At 47.7% G+C, this 25,787-nt stretch overlaps 1 protein-coding gene across 4 annotated transcripts in view; it reads left to right on the top strand.

Annotated features, from left to right (window-relative positions):
• DRP2 (dystrophin related protein 2) overlaps positions 1–22,762 on the top strand; it is a 48,365-nt gene extending 25,603 nt beyond the window's left edge. For 2 of the 4 annotated variants that reach the window (XM_037512201.2, XM_054695644.1), the window contains exons 9-23: positions 897–957; positions 1,264–1,325; positions 3,197–3,271; positions 4,141–4,342; positions 4,553–4,656; positions 6,270–6,427; positions 7,025–7,191; positions 12,123–12,234; positions 13,577–13,713; positions 14,026–14,091; positions 14,323–14,388; positions 15,211–15,354; positions 16,960–17,197; positions 18,343–18,463; positions 18,776–22,762. In XM_037512201.2, the coding sequence (XP_037368098.1) occupies positions 897–957; positions 1,264–1,325; positions 3,197–3,271; positions 4,141–4,342; positions 4,553–4,656; positions 6,270–6,427; positions 7,025–7,191; positions 12,123–12,234; positions 13,577–13,713; positions 14,026–14,091; positions 14,323–14,388; positions 15,211–15,354; positions 16,960–17,197; positions 18,343–18,463; positions 18,776–18,900 (1,838 nt within the window). In that variant the 3' untranslated portion in view covers positions 18,901–22,762. The remainder of the gene's footprint in view (positions 1–896; positions 958–1,263; positions 1,326–3,196; positions 3,272–4,140; positions 4,343–4,552; positions 4,657–6,269; positions 6,428–7,024; positions 7,192–12,122; positions 12,235–13,576; positions 13,714–14,025; positions 14,092–14,322; positions 14,389–15,210; positions 15,355–16,959; positions 17,198–18,342; positions 18,464–18,775) is intronic. The other 2 variants (XM_037512203.2, XM_054695645.1) reach the window with 2 other exon arrangements.
• The last annotated feature ends 3,025 nt before the right edge of the window (positions 22,763–25,787 follow it).

Genomic DNA, 25,787 nt, shown 5'->3' with positions numbered 1-25,787 from the left:
GAAGACCCCTCAGAGGGGTTGAGCAGGATGACATGATCTGACTTATGTTTCAACAGAGTCAGAGTGTTAGTGGCAAAACTGTAAGCAGAGACACCTGTTGGGAAGTGTATTGTAATAATCCAGGTGAAAGATTACGCTGACTCAGACCAGAGAGGTAGCTGGGCAGATGGTGGTAATATAGAGATTTGAACATTAGATGTGAACACAAAACATTTGGCTTAGTCTCTGGCACACAGTAGGAATTCCAGCAATGCTAATAGAGGTTAGAACTACTGGAGTCATGGTTGCTGGCAGGCAGCTATGCATACAGAAGGCTTTTGCACCCAGAAGCACTGCCATGAGGAGGTTGGTTAAGCAACATGGCCTCTCCCAGACCATCTGGATGATAAAGACCTGGGGCAGAAAAAAAGCAGCCTCTTCCAGAGTTTATCCCCACATAGAAATGGGCAGTACCTCTCCCTAGGACTAAGCTTGACTAAGCTTGACTAAGCTTGACTAAGCTTCTGTGGGAAGGGCTTTGAGTCCCATGAGGAAAGTGGGGTCCACCTCACATCCACAGCAGCACTCCAGCTGCCTGCTGCTGAATGGATAGAAATAGCGTCCTGCTCAAGGAGAAGACTGTCAGGGCGCCAAGGCCAAGTATTCCTGTGTGTACCTTTGTCACTCTTCTGGCACATGCGGGTGTCGATAGCTTCCGTCCTTCCCTTGCCCTAACGGCAAGGGGGAAGTGTGCTCCTTAGAAGTTTTGGCCCCACCCTTGCGGATGTTAAGGGCTGGCAATGAGAGTCAGGCATCCCCTTGGGACTTGGCCACCTCTTTGGGAGGATAAAATAGGGGAGTCTTTGGCATCCTGAAAGCATTCGTGGCCACCTTCTCTTTCTCTTCTCCCTTGCTAGCCTCTGTCCAGGTTCCCTGGGAAAGAGCAATTTCACCCAATAAAGTTCCCTACTACATCAAGTGAGTGAGCACCTGAATCAGAAGCGGGTCAGTCACCTGCCCACCCTTTCCTTCGCCTGTCTTTTTCTCTACCTGTCCCTGTCACTCCTTATTTGTTGGACTCCTTCATCCAGTCCAGTTTTTCCTCCTACTCATCTCAAGAGCTCAAGATTCTACTTTGTTAAAGGTGAACCCTTATGCTTTGGTAACTTCTTGGTTCACCCTCGGATCCTGCAGCTTCTTGCATCCAACCTGTGGTGTACTCATGTGGGTGGGGAGGGTGGGGGGTGGCATGGGCCCTGGTGCTAATGATGCTTTTGTTTGTAGCCACCAGGCTCAGACCACATGCTGGGACCATCCCAAGATGACTGAGTTATATCAAACCTTAGGTAAGAATGCGGGGTTCCTGATGAGGGTGGTGATTTACACAGCTGCTGGCTTCCCCTAAGAATAGTAGGGAATCCCGTTCTACAAACGGGGGTGGGGTGGAGAGTGAAGGACAAGTGAGTGCCTTGTCCTTTCTCCAGCAGCCTGCCATCCTCTGCACATTGTCTAACTCGAAGCTCTTCATTCTCCCTGGACCACTTTACCATAACATTAGAGAATTATGCTTGTAGATGTGAACCATTTCTGTCTTTGAAAGACAAGGTCAAAGCTGAGTGTGTGTCCAGGATGAGCATGACACTTGTGTGCCTTATTTTTGACTAAGAGAAACTCTCCCCTTTGGGTTGCAATTTTTACCTGTGCTGGTGCATGTGAGTATAGTTCATTCATCTTCACTGTTATAGAATGTTCCATTGTATTTAACACACCTTCTTCATCCATTCTACTGCTTATGAACATTTGGGTCATTCCTAACTTGGAGCTAATAAGAAGAGTGCTCCGGGGGTTTCCCCGGTGGCGCAGCGGTTGAGCGCTGGGTTGCGAAGCTGCCCGTAGCTTCTGCAGTGCCAGTTCGATCCGGGGCTGCTCCCGGCCACCGGAGGAGGGTCCCACATGGCGCACAGACGTCTTCTGCCACCCGCTGCTCCCCTCAGCAGTGTATTTCGTCAGTCTGCCTGTTCTATTCCCGCTCTGGCTCTGGTGAATTCTCTCACCCTCCCGCGCTTCTGACTGTACCCAGTGCTTGTATAAATAAATAAATAAATAAATCCTGGTGCGTGTATGCCTGTTTTCAGTCCACAGGTCAGAATGTTGGGATAATCTCAGTATGTTGGGATAAGCATTCAAAAAACTAGAAGTGGTTTTTTGAAATATGAAAGTGCGACAGAGCCTTAACAAGGGGGATATTTGATAATGATTTTGTTTTTACTGTATCAGATTTACTAAGGTATTGTTTCCTGCAATATTTAATTCAGTTACTTATTTTTTTTAAGATTTATTTATTTATGCATACAAGAGCTGGGGTACAGGCCAGAGATGCAGGGGGTGAGAGGATCCACCAGAGACAGAGTGGGGAGCAGAACAGGCAGACTGACTGAAATACACTGCTGAGGGGAGCAGAGGGTGAGAAAGGAGAGGTCTGCTGCACCATGTGGATTTCTCCCTGGCAGGCCGGAGATCAAACTCGTGCTGCAGAGGCTGCAGATTGCTTCATAGTGTGGTGCTTAACCCCTTGCACCATCAGGAGGCCCTAATTCAGTTATTTATTTAAGAGCACAAATGTGGATGCATACTGGACGATGATGTAAAATGAATTTCTGATCAAAGACAGTTTTAAAAAATCACTGCTCCAGGGGGGTCTCCCTGGTGGCACAAGTGGTTAAATCACAGCACTATGAAGCTGTCCACAGCCACTGCAGCACGAGTTCAATCTCCGGCCAGGGAGGTGACCCACATGGCGCAGCAGACCTCTCCTGTCTTGCCTGCTCCCCTCAGCAGTGTATTTCAGTCAGTCTGCCTGTTCTGCTCCCCTCTCTGTCTCTTGTGAATCCTCTCACCCCCGCATCTCTGGCCTGCACCCCAGCTCTTGTATGCATAAATAAATAAATCTTTAAAAAATGACTGCTTCAGGATAAATAGCTGCTCGGGTTGTACAATATGTGAATGCTTAGCTCTACTAGGTAATAGCAAGTTGTTTTCTGGAATGATTGTATCAGTTAACACTTCTACCAGCACGTCTCATTCATCTACATCTTTGGTGTGACAACTGCTACTGTCAGACTTTTATTTTTTGCCTGTTTGATGGGTGGAAGATGGTATCTTGTGGATTTAACTTGCATTTCCCTGATCTGAGTGGGTCTCTTTCCATTCTTTGCAGCCGATTTGAACAACATTAAATTCTCAGCTTACCGCACTGCCATGAAGCTACGCAGGGTGCAGAAGGCACTGCGCTGTAAGTCTCTCATCCCACTCCCCTTAGGGCCTTCAACCCTCTCCTACTTTTCCTCATCAATCAGCTGTTTCCCACTTTCATTCCCCCTAGGCTAGGATTGATTGTTGGCTTCACGGAAACTCCCCAGAGGCTGGGGACTGTGCTGCCTGTGGACATTTGCTCTTTCCAGACTTGTTTCCAAATTAACCCACATCTGTCCTCCTTGTCCCTTCCTCCCTGCCCAACATGGATAGTCAAGCAACTATTTTATGCTAGAAATTCTCCCAGCCATGATTTGGAGTCTCCAGGGATTTGTGTTCTCCTGCCATCTTGGAGTTGTTGGATGTAGCAGCAGAACACTTGACACAAGCACCGATATCATGTTCTTTCTTGTCTTTCTCAGAGATACTGTCCATTTATCTTCCTGGCCCAGGCGTGTCAGGCTGGGCTGATTCCAGCATTGGGGGTAATTAAACAGCTCTCCTGAGATGTGTCATATTTACCCAGGCACACCTAAGCTTTCATAACTGGTGTTCAGTTTCTCAGACCAAGGTTCATGTGTGCAAAGACAGAGAAACTTAAATTGAGAATTGATTCCTTAGGAACTAATGTACCAAAGAAGGTGAGTCACTCGCATCCTGCCATCTTCCCAAAACTGATGACAAAGAGTTTATGGGTATAGAAACATTTGGGTCAGTTCAGGGGATATTTTGCTGCCTTCCCTCGCCTTGGGATGAGGATTTTAGTAAAGGACAAGCTTATATCAAGCTAACAAATGATGGGCCTGGAGATTGAGTCAATTTTGGTGACACTGGTGTCCTTGCCTCTTTGTCTAGTATTTGGGGTTATACTTATGGCTTTATTTTCTCCCTCTCCCTTTTCCTTCCCAGTGGATTTGGTAACTTTAACCACAGCCCTGGAGATCTTCAATGAGCATGATCTGCAGACCAGTGAGCATGTGATGGATGTGGTAGAGGTCATTCACTGCCTGACTGCCTTGTATGAACGGCTGGAGGAGGAAAGAGGCATCCTGGTCAACGTGCCCCTCTGCGTGGACATGAGCCTCAACTGGCTCCTCAATGTGTTTGATAGGTAAGGGCTTGCAGCTGGCAGCCCTGGTACCCTCCAAGAGGAAATGCACGGGGACATCCAGAGTGGGTGTGGCGGGAAGGGAGGGCTCCCACGGAGACTTGGGCTTCTGTTCAACTTGGGGCATGGATGACACAGAGGTCTTCTGGGATCAAGTGTGTAAGGGACATGTCTGTCAAGATGTTAACCCTTTACATATAATCATGCTCTCAGTCTCCTCTTTCAACCTAGTGGTCGCAGTGGAAAGATGCGGGCATTGTCCTTTAAGACTGGCATTGCATGCCTGTGTGGCACAGAAGTGAAGGAAAAACTACAGTGTGAGTACAACTCCAAAGCCTAGAGGGGAGCTGGGTGGAGGGAGAGATGAGCTGGGGAGGCTAAGTGTGTTATAAGCAGAGGTGATTCTTATAACTCAGCAGAGGGCTATTTGGGTTACCTTGTAATGCTTCCTAGTCCAGGTTATCACAAAGAACCCACCAGAGGTGGTCAAGATGTGCTTAAGGCCTATCACTATTCCCAGTCTCACTCCAGGGGGGTGATTTCTTCTGATCTGATGTAAGCACTTGGCCAGGATCTGAGCTGGCGTCCTAGCACACCGAAAGCCCAGATCTTCTAGTTCCACTCCCATGGCCTACCAGGCTTAGCCTTTTCCCAGTCTGAAGCTCAAACCATGTCACCTATTGTGCTGGAGAATTCCCATATGATTACGCGGGCAAGGTACAATAATCTGTTGCCTGGGAGGTGGACACAGTGTAATTCTGTAGGTTTTAACCACTCTTATTTAGAGTATCTCTGCTTTACCCTCCACCCTCCATCTCTTGTCCAGCATGTTGTACTTTTCGGCAGCAGTATCATTGATTGTTAAGTACTTAATGTGTGTTGACCACTGTGCTAAATATCCTGAGTAGTAGGTTCAATTAGACATGGTCCCTGCCTCCAGTGGTTCATGGTCCAGAGGAGGAGACAGAAATACACAAAGAGCATTTTCGAAGGTCCATTTAGAATCACCTGAATGACAAAGGGTGTGTGCTATAGCAGATCATAGGAGAAAGATGAAAACTTTGCAGGGAAGGAGACTTCAGAGCATGTTCATAGCTATGATATTATCAATTTCTTCCAACATTCCTTTGAGACAGGATGGAGGATGATTATGTGTCCTCAGTTCAGAGGTGTATGACTCACCCAAGGTTCTCCAAGCTAGTCAGTAATGGATTCAGAACTAACACACCTCTGCCTTCAACTTCTGCATATTTTCTAAGCCTTACATCAGGTATGAAGCAGACTGACACGAGCCTCTGGAGGAGGTTTTTGGAGGTTGGGGTGGGGCAGGGTGTTCTCACAAGGGCAGATATAGCCCACATTCGAGTGTAAGTACCATAGTCTAGTCCACAATTGCTTAGAGATAATTCTCAGATGATCAGATGCTTTCAATTGTCTCCACTTTTTGGATTGCCCATGCCAATGATTCTCCAAATTTGTGTGGGTAATTGAAATGCTGCACTATCAGACTACGTGAGGTATGTGAGCAGGAGGAGAGAGGACAGAGTGATTGAAACACACGCACAAATACCCCTGAGCCGCACACTCCCTCATCTTGCTTCTTGAGAATCTGTTTTCCTAGCAGTGTCATACCTATGTCTGGCACTGCTGCCACGCAGCTTGCTCTTGTCTTCATCTCTCCCTCTTGTACCAATGAGCACTCTCTTTGTGTCTGTCTCACTTTTTCTCTCTGAACTCAGAGAATGCTCTTTTTAGAACCCCTGGGCTTCTAGAAGTTCAGGGATGAAGCTCTAGGTATTCCAGTTTCAAAAGCCATTAGCTAAGTCTATGTGCTCTCTTTCCCTGTCTTCCTTTTCTGCTCTTTCTCCTTGCACCATTCTTTGGCCATTGCTGCATCGGGGTTGGCCATGACTTATGATGGGGCCAGCAGACCTCTTCAGCCAAGTGGCCAACTCAGGCAGCCAGTGTGACCAACGCCATCTTGGTGTCCTGCTTCATGAGGCCATTCAGGTGCCCCGTCAACTGGGGGAAGTGGCAGCCTTTGGGGGCAGCAATGTGGAGCCTAGTGTCCGTAGTTGCTTCCGCTTTGTGAGTATGGAACTGGGGAGAGATGTGGAGAGGGAGGGTGGGAAAGGAGGGAGGGTGGGAAAGAAGGGAGGGAGGACTAAGCTAGGCTTTTTTTTTTTTTTAAGATTTATTTATTTATGCATACAAGAACTGGGGTATAGGCTAGAGGTGCGGGGGGAGTAAGAGGATTCACCAGAGACAGAGCGGGGAACAGAACAGGCAGACTGACGAAACACGCTGCTGTGGGGAGCAGCGGGCGAGACAGGAGAGGTCTTTCGCGCCATGTGGGACCCTCGCTGGAGGCCGGGGATTGAACCAGTGCTGCGGAGGCTGCGGGCAGCTTTGCAGCCCAGCGCTCAACCGCTGCACCACCAGGGGAGGCCCTAAGCTAGGCTTTTGACATGAATTACTTAGATGTAAGGGAGTTTGTGGGGATGGAACACCAAGCAGAGGGTTCCCTGGACTCTTGGGACCAGAGTCCTTCTGGGGAGGGTGCCAGCTCAACTAGGACAAAGTAGAAGGTAGACATCAGGCCTTGCTGGTTCTCCTCTTCCACTGAGGGCAACCGTTACAGAGACAGACACTTTGGGCCTCACTTCGGGCTTCTTGTTTCCCTAGAGCACTGGGAAGCCACTCATTGAAGCATCACAGTTCCTGGAGTGGGTGAACTTAGAGCCCCAGTCCATGGTGTGGCTGGCTGTCCTACATCGGGTCACCATTGCCGAGCAAGTGAAGCATCAGACCAAGTGCTCTATCTGCAGACAGTGCCCCATCAAGGGCTTCAGGTAGGGCAAGCTATACCCACTGAATTGACGATGATGATATTATGGTAATAGTGATATTATTATCCTATAGGTCATATATTAGAAAACAATAGATATAGGTCATATATTAGAAATCAATGCCTTACGTAGTTATATAGTCACTGCTGCTTTATTGTTTGATGTTATATATTGTAATCATTTCCTCCCAGAATTTTTGACTATTTAAAAAATTGGAGATGAAGTATTTTCTTTGGTTTTACTGGTATTATGAACTACTTGAGACTTAAAAAATGTAGAGAGAAGCAAAGGGGTGGGGTGAGGAGTAATTTACTCATTGTTTTGCAGTGTTAAGTAAAACCCAGAAGCCCAGCCTCCTGGCATATGAGGACACCTAGGCCCCAAATGGTGTGCTGGCAGATGGTTCACAACTGACTGCAAAACCTGATTTGTTATATTTGATAATTTCCATGATATAAATATTCCCACCACGGCTGATGTCAGGCTACCCAAGGAGATCAGAAGAGATGCGTGGTTGTGTACCATTTATAATATTTCTGCCCTGTGGGAACAATCGATGTAGAAAACCTCATGAGCATAGACGATAGTAAAATAATTAGGAAAATATGAGTTTTGAATAGTTATTATTTTGGTTTGAGTATTATTTACATAATTACACAGTTGTTTATATAATTCAATTTTTATAAAATTAAATCCCTTTAAATTTAATCAAATAAAGACTGGATTTAACAACTTCTGGAATATCCCTGAAATTTTAACAACTGGCTCTTGTGACATGATGTGAGCCAGCTCCAGCATACCATGGAGTGCAGCCACTACCAAAGTTAAGAAACAAAGCAGTGTTCCAATATCCCACATTCCCCTCCTCCCCCCCTCAAAGTTAACCACCACCCTGAATTTTGTTTTCATCATAAAATGATGTTAACTTTTTAAAGTTGAGAATTTAAGCCAGGTGTTAACAGTCAGTTAGTTTCAGGTGTACAACACAATGTTTTGATATTTGTGTATATTGCAAAGTGATCACAATTAGTCCGGTTATCTTCTGTCACCATACATAACTACATTTCTTTTCTTGTAAGAAGAACTTTCAAGATTTATTCTGTTAGCAACTTTCAAATATGCATGCCATACAGTGTTATTAACTATAGCCACCACATTATACATTACAGGACTTAATTTATAAAAAATGTTTGTGCTTTTTGACGCTTTAAGACGTGTTGCCTGTCCTACAACCCTCACTGCTGGCAACCACCAATCTTTCCTCTATGAGCTCAGGTTTTGGGTTTTTTTTTTTTAAGATTCCACATATAAGTGAAATCACTTCTCTGTCTAACTTATTTCACTTCATATGATGCCTTCAAGGGCCATCCATATTGTTGCAAATGATAGGGTTTTCTTTTTTATTGCTGATTAATATTTTATATATTTATATGTCACATTTTCTTTGTCCACTTATCCATCAACGGACACTTAAATTATATCTATAGCTTGGCTTTGGTAAAGAGTGCTACAGTGTGGGCCTCCCCTGGTGGCACAGGCAGTTGAGCTCCGCGCTGTGAAGCTGTCCGCAGCCTCTGCAGCGCCAGTTCGATCCCGGCCGGCGAGGGTCCCACATGGCGCAGCAGACCTCTCCTGACTCGCCCACTGCTCCCCTCAGCAGTGTTTTTCAGTCAGTCTGCCTGTTCTGTTTCCCATTCTGTCTCTGGTGAATCCTCTCACCCTCCTGTGAATCTGGCCTGTACCCTGGTTCTTGTATAAATAAATAAATAAATAAATAAATAAATAAATAAATAAATCTTTAAAAAAAAAAAAAAAAGAATGCTACAGTGAACCTGGGTATACATATGCCTTTTCAAGATAATGTTTTTTGTTCTTTTGAGAGATACCCATAAATGGAATTGCTGGATCGTGTCATAGTTTTATTTTCAATTTTTTTGAGGAAGCTACATAGTGTTTCCATAGTGGTTGCACTAATTTACATTCCCATCAATAGATCACAGGGGTTCCCTTTTCTCTATATCCTCATCAATACTTGTTTTTTCTTGTCTTTTTGATAATAGCCATTCTCACAGATATTAGGTGCTATCTCATTGTGGGTTTTTTTTTGAGATTTATTTATTTATGCACACAAGAACTGGGGTACAGGCCAGAGGTGTGGGGGGTGAGAGGATTCACCAGAGACAGAGTGGGGAACAGAACAGGCAGACTGACTGAAATGCACTGCTGAGGGGAGCAGCGGGCGAGTTAGGAGAGGTCTGCTGTGCCATGTGGGTAGCTCCCTGGCCGGGGGTCAAACTCATGCTGCAGTGGCTGTGGACAGCTTCATAGGTTGCGTTTTAACCCCTTGTGCCACCAGGGAGGCCCTCATTGTGGTTTTGACTTGCATTTCCCTGATGATTCGTGATGCAAAGCATCTTTTCATGTACTATTGTTCATCTGTATGGCATCTTTGGAGTAATGTCTATTCAGATCATCTGCCCATTTGTTAATTGGATTGTATAATTTTTTTCTACTGAGTTGTATGAATTCTTTACATTTTTTAGGTATTAACCCCTTAGCAGATATATGATCACACATTTTTTTTTTCCATTCAGTAAGTTTCCTTTTCATTTTGTTGATGGAGTCCTTTGCTGTACGGAAGCTTTTTAGCTCAGTGTACTCCCACTTGTTTATTTTGGGTTTTATTGCTTTTGCTTTTGGTTTCAGATCCAAAAAAGCATTGTCAAGACCAATGTATAAGAGTTCACCGCCTGTGTTTCCTTCTAGGAGTTTTATGATTTTAGGTCTTACATTCAAGTCTTTTATCCATTTTGACTTATTTTTTCTGGGTAGTGGAAGACAGTGCTCCAGTCTCCTTATTTTGCATGTGGCCATCCAGTATTGTCAACACTGTTTATTGCAGGGCCAATCTTCATTGTGACTTGAACCCCATTGGTTTTCAAGACTAAATGTTTTGGGGGGCTCATCTCAGTACAGGCCTTAAAAGTTGGGGTGCCTGATGTTGGGTTTAGACCCTTCACTCCTCAGAGAGAAGTGCAGGTTCTGAGTTCCCTTCCAATTGTGGGTCACTGTGCCGGGGTGAGGTTTATAGCAAGATGATGTCTTTTTCTTATTTGCCTGTTGTGTAGAAGTTGCTCAGCTATTTTTAAATTTTTCCTCAGAGAAAGTTGTTCCATATATAACTGTACATTTGGTGTGTCCGTTGGAGGAGGTCAGTTCAGGATTTTCCCACATCACCATCTTGAACTGGAACCTTTTCAAATTTTTTAAAGCACTGGGCCCTCCCTGGTAGTCTAGGGGTTAAGTCTCAGCATTATCACCTCTAAGCCCCTCCCACTGCATAGCGGCCTGAGTTTGATCCCTGGCCACGGAGCTGACCCACATGGCACCACAGACCCCTCCAATCTTGCCCGTTGCTCCCCTCAGCAGTGTATTTCAGTAGATCCTCCTGTTCTGTTCCCCACTCTGTCTCTGGTGAATCCTCTCACCCCCTGCACCTCTGGCCTACACCCCAGTTCTACGCTAAAATAAAAATCTTACAATAAAGGAATAATTCTTTAAAATAAACAGATAAATTTTTAAAGCACCAACATACACTATCACTTTTTATAAGCAAGTGAGCTCAGAGGAGAAATGTGATTTGTCCTCATAGCCAGTTAAGTGTAGATCCAGGACTGGATTTTAGATCCTCTGACTTCTCTAAGTCTAGGTATTTCACCAGTCTATACTACTAGATCTAGGCAATTCAGCCAGACTTTAGAACTAGATCTAAGGGGCTAGTTTATATTCAGTAATAAAATAGTTGTTGTTATTATAAAAGACTTTGGGGAATACCTTTTTTTCCCCTTTGAGTTTATGTTTATTCATTCTTCAGTAGATACATAGGAGTGGAATTGCTGGATCATATTGTAGCTCTACTTTTAATGTTTTGCAAAACCTCCACATTGTTTTCCATAGGAGCTGGGCCAACACCATATGAGAGTTCCTCGTTCACTAGACCCTTGCCGACTCTTGTTTCTTACCTTTTTGATATGGGTCATTCTCAGAGTTGTAGGTGGTATCTCACAGTGGTTTTGATTTGCATTTCCTTGATAAGTGATGAACATTTTTTCCATCTGTGTATCTTCTTTGGAGATGTGTCTATTTAGCTCTTCAAACAAGAGGCTAACATCCAAGAGAGTTTCCATGGATTCAAAGTTGGGAATAACTTTTAGCCAACTTGCCCAAGGCTAGCAGAATCGGCTGCATTCCCATAAGAGGGTACCTTTTCCAAGGCAGGTGGTAGTACCTGTGAGGCTGCATCCTTTGGAGCCATCCTTGTTTAGAAAGCTATTTGGTAAAATGAGCTCTTTAACCCCGCCCCTCCCTCCCTTTTATTTTTTTTAAATTTACGTTTGCGTAGAAGAACTGGGGTACAGGCCAGAAGTAAGGAGGGTGAGAGGATTCACCAGAGACAGACTGGGGAGCAGAACAGGCGGATGTACTAAAATACTCTGCTGAGGGGAGCAGCAGGCGAGTCAGGAGAGATCTGCTGTGCCATGTGGGTAGCTCCCTGGCTGGGGATCGAACTCGTGCTTCAGGTGCCGTGGACAGCTTCAGAGTGCTGAGACTTAACCCCTTGTGCCACTTAACCCTGTTATCCCTCTCTTAACACCTTGTGCCACCCCCTCCCTCCCTTTTAAAAAAGGTGATGAGACCATATTATTTCCCTTACTTCCTGGGAATCTGAGCATGTGCTCTCATGGAGATTTATGGACTGTAGTATGAGGTTAGTCACCTAGTGAAGACTCAAGCACTATGATGTGTAGGAAACCGAGCACGTTATGACTCCAAGTCTCGACGTCTTCTAATGTGGGTATATATTTGAATGTTAAAGGGTTGGGGCGGTCACTGTGGTACATTGGCTCCACTTTCCTGTCACTTCTCTCTCCAAGGTACCGGAGTCTGAAACAATTTAACGTGGACATCTGCCAGACCTGCTTCTTGACAGGCAGGGCCAGCAAAGGCAACAAGCTGCACTACCCTATCATGGAGTATTACACCCCGGTATGGAGTCTCCAGGCTGGGCGGGAAGGGTAGGCAGCTCTCGGTTGGGGCCCCTTGATCCACTTTGTCAAGCACTGGCTAACTGGAGTTTGCTCTCTCCTTTGGGGTGCATTCTCCAAGCAGTCCTGGTGTTCACTAGTTCGAGGTGTTCAGACCCCTCCCTCACCCAGGATGCAGCTGACTCTAGCAGCTCAGGGCAGCCCCTGCCATTTAAAAGGCACACACTAGTTTCCTGCAGAGAAAAGATTCAGGGAAAGGTGGAAAGAACAAGGTAGCCCCAGGCAACCAGCCTTGTGTTGCTCACCTTAGTTTGCCGTCCCTGACTTTATTGTTCCTGTCACCTGGCCTTCACCTGCTACTTTATCGTTTCCATCCCTTGGAGTCAATCCCGACTGTGCTCAAGTGAGTTACTCAGGCTCTTGAAAAAATAAGTCATGTTCTTTACCTGGGTCCTTAATTCTGCTTGGTTTTTATTGGAAACTGCCCTTTGCAGCCACCTGAGCCCAGGTTGGTCAGCACCCATGATCTGCAGCCATGGAATGTCTCCTCTGCTGTGTTAAAGACCCACAGCACCAGGCTTAATCTTCTGAGCTGATTCTGCCCCCAAACCTTGTTATCCCTCTCTATCCCACAGTTTTCCCAAAGCCCCAGCCACCCCCCCACCCCCACTGCTCTCTCCTTGTTAAGGGGAGAGGATGTCCTGAGCAAACTCCATACAGGCTTTGTGGACCCCACCCCCATGACACTGGGAACTACAAATCCCATGATCACCAACGGGGCGGTTGCGAGGACCTGAGGGTCGAACCTCCCTATCTTTCAACCTGTTTCCCCACAATCCTCCTCTCTAAGCTGTCCTCTGTTCTCCAGATTATGTTGGCACAGAAATACCTGTGACCCAGTGAGAGCAGAAAACATGCCCTTTTTGTGTGTAAAAAGTAAATATTATAAAATTCATGCCAAAAACTGGCTTGAGGTGATAGATGGATAATCTCTACCTCTTGTTCATCTTCTACCTCCCTAGAATTTAAAAGATATTTTAAAAATTAGCAAATATGTGCTCATTGTAAAAGATTCAAATTGTACAGAGGTTTTAAAGTATAAAATGAAAGCTCCCCGCCTCCCCTGCTCCCCCCACCCCTCCAGACCAAATTCTCAGAGACAACCAGTGTGCACAGTTTGGCAGATATATGTCTAGATCTTTTTCTAGAAATGGGGTGTGGTAGGCTTGCCTAAGAGTGGGTTACCAGTAGATTCCCTGCTCTAGGGGAGTGGCCACACCTCCCCCAGAATATCCAGAAGCCATTAGAGTGAGTTCTTCTGCCGTCTCCCCCCCGCCCACCAGACCACATCCAGTGAGAACATGAGGGACTTTGCCACAACTTTAAAGAACAAATTCCGTTCAAAGCATTATTTCAGCAAACACCCTCAACGAGGTTATCTACCTGTGCAGTCAGTGCTGGAGGCCGACTACAGTGAGACGTGAGTACCGGGGCTGAGACGGGCCTGTGGGCAGCCTCACTGAGCCCCAGAAAGTTTTGTGAAGGGGCTGAGTTCCCAAGTGGGCTACAGGAATGTTCTAGGGAAAACCTGACTAGTGACAGGGCAGTTTAACTTGAGCCTGACCAGGAATCTGACCTGAAAAATAGATCAGACTCCAGTCTCTACTGGATCCCGAGAGCTCTTGCCCATCTGCATCATTTGGTGGTGGGGGTAAGAGGATGGTGGTGGTGAAGAAACACGCTGCACAGCTGGCCAACTTTGGTTCCCTGAGTCTTTGCTGTTTTCTTCTAGGCCGGCTTCTTCCCCGATGTTGCCACATGCTGACACACACTCCCGCATTGAGCACTTTGCCAGCAGGTACCATCAGGTCGGGGGGAAGGGGACTGTGGAGTCTAAGGGGGAGGGGCTTTCAGTTGGGGCAAAGAGAATGGCCAGGGGAGATGTGCACTATGGGTACATAGCAGCCAGTGAGGCCCAACACTTAGGGGTGGTTGGGGCAGCCCCCAGAGCTGATGTTCCTGTTATGGGATTAGATGAAAGCAGGCCCCACACCCTGTGTTCCCTTCTGTTCCTGCTCTCTCTCCCCAGGCTTGCTGAGATGGAAAGTCAAAATTGCTCCTTCTTTAATGACAGCCTGTCCCCAGATGACAGCATGTGAGTTTTCACAGCTGCTTCTTTTCCTGGAATAGCTCTCCTTGGGGTCCCTCTGCCCCCTTTTGGGAAGTGTATCTTCAAGGGAGGCAGAGTGTGGTGGTCAGGGTCCTGGGTGCCCTAAGGGACGAAGGCTGCTTTCTGGGCACAGTGTTTAGTAAGAGAAGCAGTTCTGCAGGCTATCACCTGAGTTGGCCAATGGGTGATGTTCTGCCTGCCTCCCTGCCATCTGTCCCAGTCCCTTCCTGTTGCAAAATCCCATCTTATGCTCAGCATTGAGGGAAGAAGGCTGTGGTCTCATGTAAAGTTGCAGAAATGAGCTACCATCTTGCACTCAAAATGCCTAGTGCCCAACTGATCCCAAGGAAATGCCAGGGCTACTTGACTGGAATGTGGCCAAAGAGGCTCCCTGGTGCTATAGCCCAGAGAAGGGGCCCTTCATCTCTAGGGAGGTCCCTGGCCTGCTCCGAGGGCCTAGGAATTGGTGGCTACAGGGATCAATCTGACCCTGACTGGGGACTCAGGCAGGCAATGGTCCTTCTTGGGTTGGGGAAGTGAAGGAGGGCCAGATGGGGGAGTAGCTCAGATGGGAAGTGGTTTGTTCATTGTTTCCAAGAAAGCTCTAAGAAGAAACCAGAAGGCCAGGCATCCTGAAAACCCTCTCCTAGTACCGCTCTCCCCCAACCCCCCATGTCTTCTGCCACATTTGCGCGCTTCCATTCCTTGTACGCCCGCCTTCGGGGCCTTTCCCGCCTCCATGGACGTGGAAGTGAAGCCTCACACGTCTGCCTGGACTCTTCCTTTCCTCCCCCCACGCCTGCGTAGAGACGAGGACCAGTACCTGCTGCGGCACTCCAGCCCCATTACAGACCGGGAGCCGGCCTTCGGGCAGCAGACTCTCCGCGACATGGCCACGGAAAGCAAGGGGGAGCTGGAGAAGATCCTGGCCCACTTAGAGGATGAGAACCGGTGGGTGGTGGTGACGGCAGAGATTTGTGTGGGTTCAAAGAGCCTGAGTTCAATTCCTAGCACTTCCACGTAGCCCTGTGAATTCAAGTGCAGGCACTGCCCCTAACTATGTGACCTTGAACGAGTTCCTTATATTCTGTGATCCTCCATTTCCTCATCTGAAAAATGGTCATAGTAGCTACCTTTTCAGGGAACTTGCAAAGATCATGTGGGATCAGGCACATCACAGGTCAGCTAGCATCTGGCTTATAGTAAGTGCTCAATAAGTGCTAGCTAGACCAAGCATTGTCCTTTTAAGTCAACTGAAATACTTCTAAGTGCTCACTAGATAGATACAAGCAGAGAGGATGTAAACACAGAGAATACAGAAAAGAGCGGGATGCGGCCCCACCCTCATAGAACTTTCAGTGTTGGAAATCACTTAGGTGGAATAAGAGAGAAGGATCACGCTGCCTAGGGCATTTGCAGCCCTGAAGAAAGAAGGTGAAGAGGTTTCAGATGGCATAATTTCCATACAATACGGTTGGGGGGGTGGGGCCTGAGGATGCCCAAGCCACGCTGATGGGATGTGCAGTAGAATCCATAATATCCCTCAGAACAGTGCTTGTCAAACATTCGTGTGCATGTGAGTCACTTGGACAGTGGTATAAATGCCGGTTCTGATCTGCAAGTCTGGGGTGGTGCTTGGTCCAGGTTCTTGCGCTTCTTACCAGGAATGCTCATATCACTGGCCCACAGACTGAGTCCTTAGGACAGGGCCAGTCTGCAAAGCATTTGTTACTGGCTCAAGACCAGATGAATCCAGAAAATGAAAGGCTTAAAAAACTTTTTATAGCTTTTCAATGTCATTATAACATCCGAACACCTCAGGGGGCTGATCTGCATTGAATAGGGCACTGGCCAGTCTGAGTGTTGTCGAACTTGTGTGGTGAGAGCAGCGGACCGTGAGCATTCAGACCATGTACCAGTGCACAGTGGGTTGAAAACGCCCCCTGGTTCTTCACTATAGATAGTTGGAGAAACACTGCATTAGAGCAGCAGTGGGCAGGCCCTGGGAAACACCTGATCGAGAACAGTTCTGTTGCTCCCCCCTTCAAAAAAAAAGTAATGCTCCCCCAAAGTAGGCCATCTCTTTGGAATCTGTTTCCTTGATGACTCAGCATGGGTGTTCCAAGTGGACCAAAGAGGAGTGTAGTGGAGAGAAGATGGGTGATATTTTGTTTATGTTCTACCTTTCCCGGGAGTCTAAAAATGGAGTAGGTGAGTTGACAGCTCCCATGCTCATTTATTTGCAGACTGTGTTTCTGCCTGATTTTAAGGTCAGAATTAATCCCCGAAGCAGCACATCAAAGCCCTGAGACATTTGTTATATGAAATGCCAGCTCTCTCTGCTCGGAGGCTCAAGGCTGTGAAAGTAAATGACATCTGTGCTGAGGAGAAAGTGAATATGGCCATTTAAGCAAGGGGTGGGGGTAGAGGTGAGGATGGGAGGGCAAAAGGATTGCTCACACCTAGGGATGAGGGGATATCTGGGGCCTGGACGGGACAGTTAGTACCCTAACCTATGGTTAGGGCCATAGGTCTTGGCTTTTCTGTCCTTGACAGGATTCTCCAGGGAGAACTGAGGCGCCTGAAGTGGCAGCATGAGGAGGCTGCTGAGGCACCCACCCTGGCTGAGGGTTCTGCTGACACCGCTCAGGACCACCGCAATGAGGAGCTTCTGGCAGAGGCCCGGATTCTTCGGCAGCACAAAAGCCGCCTGGAGACGCGCATGCAGATCCTCGAAGACCACAACAAACAACTGGAGTCCCAGCTGCAGCGCTTAAGGGAGCTGCTCCTACAGGTGAGGCTGGAGCCAGGAGAAAGACCAGAGCAGCCCCTGAGAATGGGGGAGCGGGGAACAGAGCAAAGGGAAGGAAAGACATCGCTCCCTGGCTCAGGTGACAGTCAGATAACTTTCTGAAGAGAACTGGGGGGCAATTGGGGAGGGTGGGCAAAAGAAGAGGCTTCCATATCACATCCCTTTGCCAGTTCTCTTCCACCTAGCTTCCACTCCACCCAGGCATGTGACCCCCAAGGCCCTGTGGGTCCAGAAACAGAGGGAGAACGTCTGAGGGCTCACTTCCCCACGATCCCCATGATCCAAGCTGATATTGAAGAACAAAGTTTAGAGAATCATCCAAAACATCGATTTTTGCTAGTATGGTGTTGGCTGGAGACGCGGCTTTGGACATGCTGGGCTGCGAAGGGAGCGCCTGTGACTCTTGTCCCTTTGCTCTGTGCGAGGTAGCATGTGGGAGACAGGGCAGTTCTGGAGTCAGACAGCCCTGAGCTGGGGTATGGCTCTGCTGATTTGTGGCTGTGGGATATTAGGAAACATTTAGCCTCACTGGTTCCAGTTCCCTCATCTGTAAAACAGATGGAATGGAACTTACCAACTCCATGGAATTTTAGTGAACATAAAAGGAGATAATGCACTGAAAGAATTTAGCATGATGCCAGTAATGTAATAAACGCTTCACAAATGTTACCTGTTATTGTCATTTTACATACCAGATGACACCACCCCTTAGCTCTCCCTGAATCCTCCAAGGGATGGTCTCTAGATAAATTCCTGGAGACCTGTAGCATGACATTATGTCATGCATTGAAGATCAGGTGTGCAACTCTACATCTCCAGAGAGAATTGGGTTCTAAATAGCTTAATTATAGCTGGGATGACAACAGAAGCCCTTTACGTGTAACACCATCCTTACAAAACTGGAGCCTTTGACACTTGCTTTTGAAGGAAGAAAGTAATAGGTAATTGAATATTTTGAGAAGTTTCCTAAAAGGGGAAGCCGCTGTTTGAGATACTACCAAAAATTTCTTATCGTTCAAGGGCAAAGGGATGGGCAAGAGAACGTTAAGATTCTTTCTAAGCTCAGGAGTCTGGCAAAGTCAGGTGAGAAGGCAGAGTCACTTAAGTCCTTGCTTACCTCTTACTAGCCACCCACTGAATCTAATGGCAACGGCTCTGCAGGCTCATCGCTAGCGTCCTCTCCGCAGCAGTCAGAAAGCAGTCACCCCCAGGAGAAGGGACAAACTACCCCAGACACTGAGGCTGCAGGTGAGTTCCCCTGAGCCCACCCAGTCCCTTCCTCCATGGCTGTGTCGTGCCCGGGATCTCCTGCCCAAGCGTCTGCTAGGGTTGGTATGTTTTCTTCTCATGGCTTTGAGTTCAAGGTCAGGGATGATTGCTTATTGACTAATTCATCCATTTATTTATTCCAAAAATGTATATTGAGCACCTCCTATGGACTAGACATGGTGCTGGGAAGATCCAGATGCTGTAGGTTTGCCCTTCAGCTGGCAGGGGAAGCCCCTTAGCCTCATAAGGAAATTTCTAGTTTGCTTCCCAACTCTCTCTTTTCCGACTCAGATGATGTGGGGTCAAAGAGCCAGGATGTCAGCCTGTGCCTGGAGGACATCATGGAGAAACTCCGCCATGCCTTCCCCAGTGTTCGAAGCTCTGATGTGACAGCCAACACCCTTCTGGCCTCTTGACGGAGCCAGATCCCCAACTTACAGTTCATAGTCCTTTCCCCATTCTGATCAAAGCCTTCCCCCAGCCTTCCCCCAAACTTTCCAGTCCCCACTGGCCCCATATTCCTCAACCAGAGTTATCTGGGCTCCGGGCAGCACCAGGGAGGGATCTGGTGGCATGTGGAGCAGGCATGGGGGCGGGGAGGGGGTGTTGGAAGAGGGAGAGGCATGATTCCTCTGGTTCTAGAAATGTGCCCTTTAATCTTCAAGTTTGAGACTGGCCCCTTAAGTATGCTCCTATTGCAGCCCAGGCCAATGTTACTTGGAAGTCATTCAGGTGGGGAGCATAGAAACAGCCTTGCAGGACTAAGCAGTGCCCATTCATTCATCCCTTTCCCTTCTCCATGGAATTATGGACATGGGGAAGCCTAATGATCCCTGGTTCCAGCATTATGAATTCACAGGAGTTAGCCCTACTCTCTGGCCCAACTCAGGGAGACAAGTGGGTATCCCCAAGGCACCCCCTGCCACCAAGTGCCCCTGAAAAAGTCTGCCATGTGCTTCAGTTAGAGGTCATAGTTCTAGCCATCCTGAAGCTACCAGATGTTATTTCCTCCACAAATATCTTCAGTTCCTTCTGCCTCATTCCCTGGCAGACTTTCCTCAAGGTGGGAGCAACTCACTCTGATTCCTCCTTCCACCTAACTTTTGGAAACGTTAAAAAAAAATATGTATGGACTTAGATGTTTGTCCCCATCACCCCCTTTCCTGAAGACCTCTGCATCCTGAGAGATCAGCTGAGTCCCTCTTCTGAGTCTGCCTTCACAGCCCCGGGGGAGGGGCGGCAGCTTGATCAGCAAGGAGGTCTTGCTCTCTTCGGGTGAGGAAGCAGACGACACCCTTCAGCTTGGAGGAGTGTGACCGCCCAACACTCTTGCAGGCGGTGACCCTTCTTTTCCTTGGAGTGAATCAGGTGAGGTGGCCGATTACCCCAGCAGATGCCACCAGACACCCTGTGCAGTGGTCCCTTCCTAGGAGCCACTGGCTCCAAATCAGGAAACTGGCTGCTTTCCACCCGGACAACAGCAAGGCCATCCTTTGGAGAAAACTATTTTGATAACTCTGGAGGGGGAACCCGATCCTCAAACTGAACTAACTTTTCCTAAGCAACATATACCACGATCCTTTTATCCAAAAAACTGTTCCGAATAGAGAGTGGGGGGAGGGGTAGTGGGCTTGGCAACATTAAACACGGAGCCCACTTAGGCAGCTTTCTATCAAAAGGAGCTTTATAACCTAGAACCCTACAATTGACCTAAATTGCCGAAGTTTATATACAGACATATCTATCCTACGTATCTACTGTACATCAGCACTCTCCTGGCCTCACTCACACATTAAACTCTAATACCTCTGGAAGTATTAATGTTCTGCCTTGCTCTTTGTTAGCCCCAGCCTCTGGTTGGACAGATAGATGCAGCCCAAATGCTCCCTTGGGCTGCCTCTCCATTCGTGTTTGGGGTGAGCTGTCCTCGAGACCAAAGCAACAGAAGCCTGTTCTCATCACTCATTCCAAATCTTGTTTCCTTAAGACCTGGGCCTTGGGCGAATCTTCCTGGGCTCCTCTCACTTGGTTCAGGTGCCAAAATAGAGCAAATCCAAGCTCTACTCACCCTGCACAAAAAAGAAGGAACAAATAGGCTTTTCTTAGCTTTGGCCAGGCTGAGCCCCTGCATACATCCTGTAGCTCCTTCCAGTCCCTAACTGTGGCTCAAAGCCTTAAAGAAAGTACTGGTTGCCATCAAGGGCAGCAGGGCATGAGATGGTTGGGCTCCTGCTTTGTAATGGATCAGGAGACCGGTAGGTTGGATGGCTGGGAAGCTAGATTCATCTGCTGCAGGGGAGGGAGAGCGGTGGCTGGGTCTAGGAGCCTAGGAGTGTCTCCTCCTAGAATCCCCAGGGGCACTTGGCCATAGGTTGAAGGTGTCAGACCTCATCCCAACATCTGTCTTAGTGCTCACGAGGCCTACAGGCAGGATTGGCTCTCTGGATGTACGCTGAACAGGTAGTAAGCGGGTCTCAGAGCCTGGCATCTGGCCATGCGTGGCATAGAAGAAACTTGCTATAGTGCAGGGAGCTCAAAGTCGTCGAGGCATACATCTGCCTCAGCTTTAGGAGGGCAAATATTATGAGACAGTCTTTCACCTGGAGAATCCTTTCCACAACCCTTGTTCTACCCAAGAGATCTTGAGCTGTGAGCACCTGTGGCAACTGCAGCAGACCAGGCATGGTTTTTTTGTTTTTGTTTTTTTGTTTTTTTAAAAAAGATGTAGATCTTGTTATGTAGGATTGTGCTGTAGGTGGACCGAAGCAGCAGGCCAAGAGTTGATTCTCACTAACGGGGTCGCTGACACTGTGTGGCCTTCGTTGACCATAATGCCCAAGGTGGGTGTATCGCTCGAGGGTCCAGGTGCCGTTACTGCAGCACGTGAGGGCAGCTGGCCCGCAGTGAGGTCGGTGGGTCCTCAGGCACGGTGAATCCAGGTTAGGGTGGGATTTGCCGAGATGTGTTATTTGTAGTTAGGCATCTGTCATGTGTCGTGTCTCCTAGACGTACTGTGTATGACGCTGCGTAGTCTATAGCTCTGCACTCAAGGGCAAGGAAGGCACTGGCTGGGTAGGCTGTCTAAGGAAAACTTTTGACTTGTGGCATTAGCATCAGTGATAAGGAATGTGAGTGCTTGCTGGGGTTGTTGTCAAATAGTATGGGGAACAGTTAGGATTGAGAGGCAATTTATTCTTGACAGAATCTGACAGAGGCCCAAAAGCCGTTAGGAGGATGCCTCCACTTGGAGGGAGAGCAAAATGGATTCGTGTTGACTGGGAAATTGCTAGGGAAGGTTGACTGGCTGGAGGCCCTCAGGTCGTTTCTTGTGTGGTTCCCTAGGGAGGGCCTGCTCAAGAGGGATGAGGGCCCTCCCCTCCACAATGGAAAGGCTCTCAAAGTGCCCATTTCCTTTAAGGCCCAAAGAGTGGAGCTATTTCCCTGCGGAGGAACCTGTTTAAGTTTCTTGTACTTCCAGAATTGGTGAAACCCTGAGGTCACGCAGAGGCCAATCCTCAGATATGTTTTCCTGCCAGATACATTTTAAGGAATCCCTTGCTCTCTGAGGTGTGTTTGGCACCTGGGATCTATACGCAGCTTCAGGCTAGACCATTCCCTGAACACACATTCTCAGGAATAGGCTTGTGGTTTCTGAGACAATTTCAGGCCAGGAATCTCTTCAAAGTTCCCTTGACAGGGCCTCCCCTGGTGGCGCAGCGGTTGAGCACTGGGCTGCAAGGCTGCCCGCAGCCTCTGCAGCGCCGGTTCGTTCCCTGGCCGCTGGTGAGGGTCCCACAAAAAAAAAAAAAAAAAGTTCCCTTGACATAGGTGAGAAATAAATGAGAGAGTAGCTGACTTTTGACAAACAGTCCTGGAGAGAAACTGAGAACACTGCCTGAGAGGTATGGAGACCTAGCTGCTCAGATGGGCAACTCTATTTCTGGGCCTTTCTGCCAAAATCTGGTCCTGGGAACAAAGGAATACTTCAGCTCCTTCTTACTTTTTTAACATCAATGGCTGTGGGAGAGGGAAAGGCCCAAGGCCAGGGCTCTTCTCCCAGCCTCCATCTCTTCCCACAGCAGCTGTGTATAGGGGGGACCAGCTGAATGTCCTTGCTGTCTCCAGGGCAATATTGAGGCCAGACTGAAGTCTGCTATGCCGCTTGCTGTCTGAAAGAACTGGTCACAAAGATGGCAGTTGGGGAAGGGTTTGGGAGAAGTGGCAAGAGTGGCATACAGGTCTAAAAAATTTGGGGTGAAGAGGCGGGGCTGGGAACAAATGGGTTAACTTAGAATGCCACTCACTGTGGTGCTTTTCCCCCTTCCCTTGAATTCTGCTTTGAAAAGAATAAATTTGTATTTGTTTACTTTGGTTCCTCTGGTTATACTCCTTGACTCCGATATTCTACATCCTTCCTTTATTTGAGTGTGGGAAGAGAGGGTGGGCCAAGCAACCACAGGAGCACAGCAAATCATAGGCTCCCACATGAGTCCAGGCACAGGACCCCAAAGATACCTCACTAGTCCCCTCCACCGCTGCTACCTGGAGACAGGTGTCTACCTCTGAAGAGCCCATGCACATTAGCTAGTTATCCCCTCACGGGACTATCCTCATCCATCTAGGAATTTTTCAGCATCCTGAGGCATAATGAGAAAAGTCAGAACAATACAACAGGTTTCCATAAAGTTAGGTCTCACATATGGCCATATATATACAGAAACCATCCCCACTAATTCACAGGGATGAATTTCTGCCAAAATAAAACCTTGTCAGTCCCTCTGCCCCATCACCACCTTTTCTTTTTCACCAATCTAAAGAGTAGAAATAAAATGCATGCCACAAATGCAATTTAAAATTTTCTAGTCACCGTAGAAAATACAATAAAACAGGTGACAGTAATTTTAATAACATATTTGACTCGCCCCAATATATCTAAAATACTATGGTTTCCACATGTCATCGTATATTGTATAATTGTATGAAGCAGTTGTTGATGAGATCCTTCATTTCTCTCTTCCTTTCACTAAGTCTTAGAAATGGTCAAGTAGGCTGACAGGTCCAGCTGGTAAAGAAATAGGAAAACCCGATAGACCCAGACAAGTTATTACTTAGAGACAGCAAAAGCAGGATCAGCGATGTTACAGCTCCCTGGGTCCCATTCCCCAGGACTACCCTGAAACGAAAGGGGCCAGATGACACGCACATGAACAGTCGGACACCCCGTTGCTGAGGAGTCCATTCCACACTGCAACTAAGCAGACTTAAGGCCTGCACTCACATCCTTGGAGTGGGGGGGGACAGGCAGAAAGTCCCATGCCTCGCTAGAATGAGGGAGGTGGGTAAAAGGCACCCTCAAAATACAGAAATGAGTATGTTTGGTGGTGGGGTGAGGCATTGGGGGGGGCAATAAGCCCAGGAGGGCCTGGGGGGCAGTGGTGAAACAGGAACCCTAGATTACAGTAACATATGATAGCAGAAGGACTGGAAGGGCACTGCAGACACAGTGTTCCACCCTCACTGGCCTCAGTCTCCCCAGCCATGTCCACGGGGTGCTTTTTTATCTGTCTCTGCTCGTCTCTTGCCTCCCTTCATCTGGAAAGGCCTAAGTATTAGAAATGGTCAAGTAGGCTGACAGATCCAGCTGGTAAAGAACCAAGAAACCCAGATACACCCAGAAAATTTACCTGTCTCGTCCCCCCGCCCCTTTCTGCCTGACACTCAATTCCTTTTCCCATTTTCTTTCTCTTCATCTTTTAATTTCTGGGTTTCTGGGGTGGGGGGGGTCTATTTTATATCATCATTACTCTTTCTTTTCTCCTAATCTTAGCTTCATTTTGTTTGCCCTTATCATGTATTTAGCCCTGTTTCTTCCCTGCATTTGCCCCCAGCATTCCTTCCATCTTTATCCTCCTCCATAGGCACTGCTCACACATACTGACCTCCTCTTTTCTGCTCTTGGCAAACTTCAACTTGGGATGTGAGCACTAAAAGTAGCACAGAAAACTTGGGAGTACATTTCCTAGGGTAGTGTTACAGGGTAGGAAGAGGGGCATCCCAGAATCCCCAAACCTGCCTATTCTAAGTAGGTTTTGCCATCTGCTGTATCATGACAAAACATATTCTAGTAAGACCTTCAATGGAAAGGAACTTTAATATAATTCGTGTGTAATACAGAAAAGGGGGAGAATGGGGAAGAATAAAGTTCCCAAATCAAGCACCTGAAGTTACCAATCCCTTCATGGGTAAGTATCCAGCCAAACACGGTTGGCCCAAAGCAAGGCCCGAAAGCCTGCCACAAGTCTAAAGCACCTTCTGGTGTGGACCCATAGAAAAGGGTCAGAAACTGCCAGAAGTCTGGAAGGAAGAGAGCAAAATCAAGATCAAGATAAACACTGCCACTGTAAAGCTCCCCACGGGGCTCTCACATCTTTCAGCCAGTCCAAGACCAAGAAGCGAGCACAGTTTCTTCACCTCTCTCTGCTCCATGTGCCTCCTCCAGGTCTCCTTCTGGCTCTCCATCCTGCTTCCTTCCTTCCCAGTCTCCTCTCCAGCTTCCTCTATCCCCTGCTCAGCTCCAAACCCCCTTGGGTGGGGCAGGGAACCTGGAATCTCCCCTTGTCCTGGGGACCGCCCTGTTACAGTAGCACAGATATCATCGACTGGGGCCAGATCTGGATCTAGCTGGGCCATTTCCAAAGATCATCGGATGCCTCTCAGTGATAAGCAGTATCAGCCTAAACATCCAGATGAAGAAATGGAGCCTCTAACAGGTAGAGGGACTTGCCCATAGTGAGTGGCGGAGCTGGGATCCCCACCTTGTGTTTGTTCTGTTATAGGACAGCCCCGATACAAAATGGGGTGCCTGATTGTGGGTCCTCACCCGCGTGCTTAAAAGGACTTATCAATGCTCTACTGCAGGCACACACGAAAGGTTAATAAAAGGTTTATTTACAAGGGAAGGGGAAATGAGGAAATGTACAGCTCAGGGAGAAAAGTGGGAGACTAAGTTTTAAATGCGTCCTACCCAAACCGCCGATCAGGAATCCCAAAATGGCGCTCTGAGAGCTGGCCACGAGCCGGGAGCCGTGAAGCCAGGAGGCGAGCAACAGAGCGAGAGAGCCCAAGGCCCACGTGTCTGGTTTTTATACCAACCCTGGCTGCTTAACTCCACCCTCAGGTCCCAGCCACCTTCCCTTTGGTGGTGATGGGATTCGTCTTTCCCAATGTCCTGATGGCTTTGGTCTGGAGTGGGGGTGGAGTCCACAAAGCCTGTATGGGATTAGCTCAGGACATCCTTCCCCCT

The sequence above is a fragment of the Talpa occidentalis genome, unplaced genomic scaffold (assembly GCF_014898055.3).
Source record: "Talpa occidentalis isolate TD23 unplaced genomic scaffold, MPIMG_talOcc4v2.1 talOcc4.15, whole genome shotgun sequence".
NCBI classification, from domain to species: Eukaryota; Metazoa; Chordata; class Mammalia; order Eulipotyphla; family Talpidae; genus Talpa; species Talpa occidentalis.
Note: the sequence above shows the minus strand (reverse complement) of the source record. Positions and strands in the feature narration are given on the sequence as shown.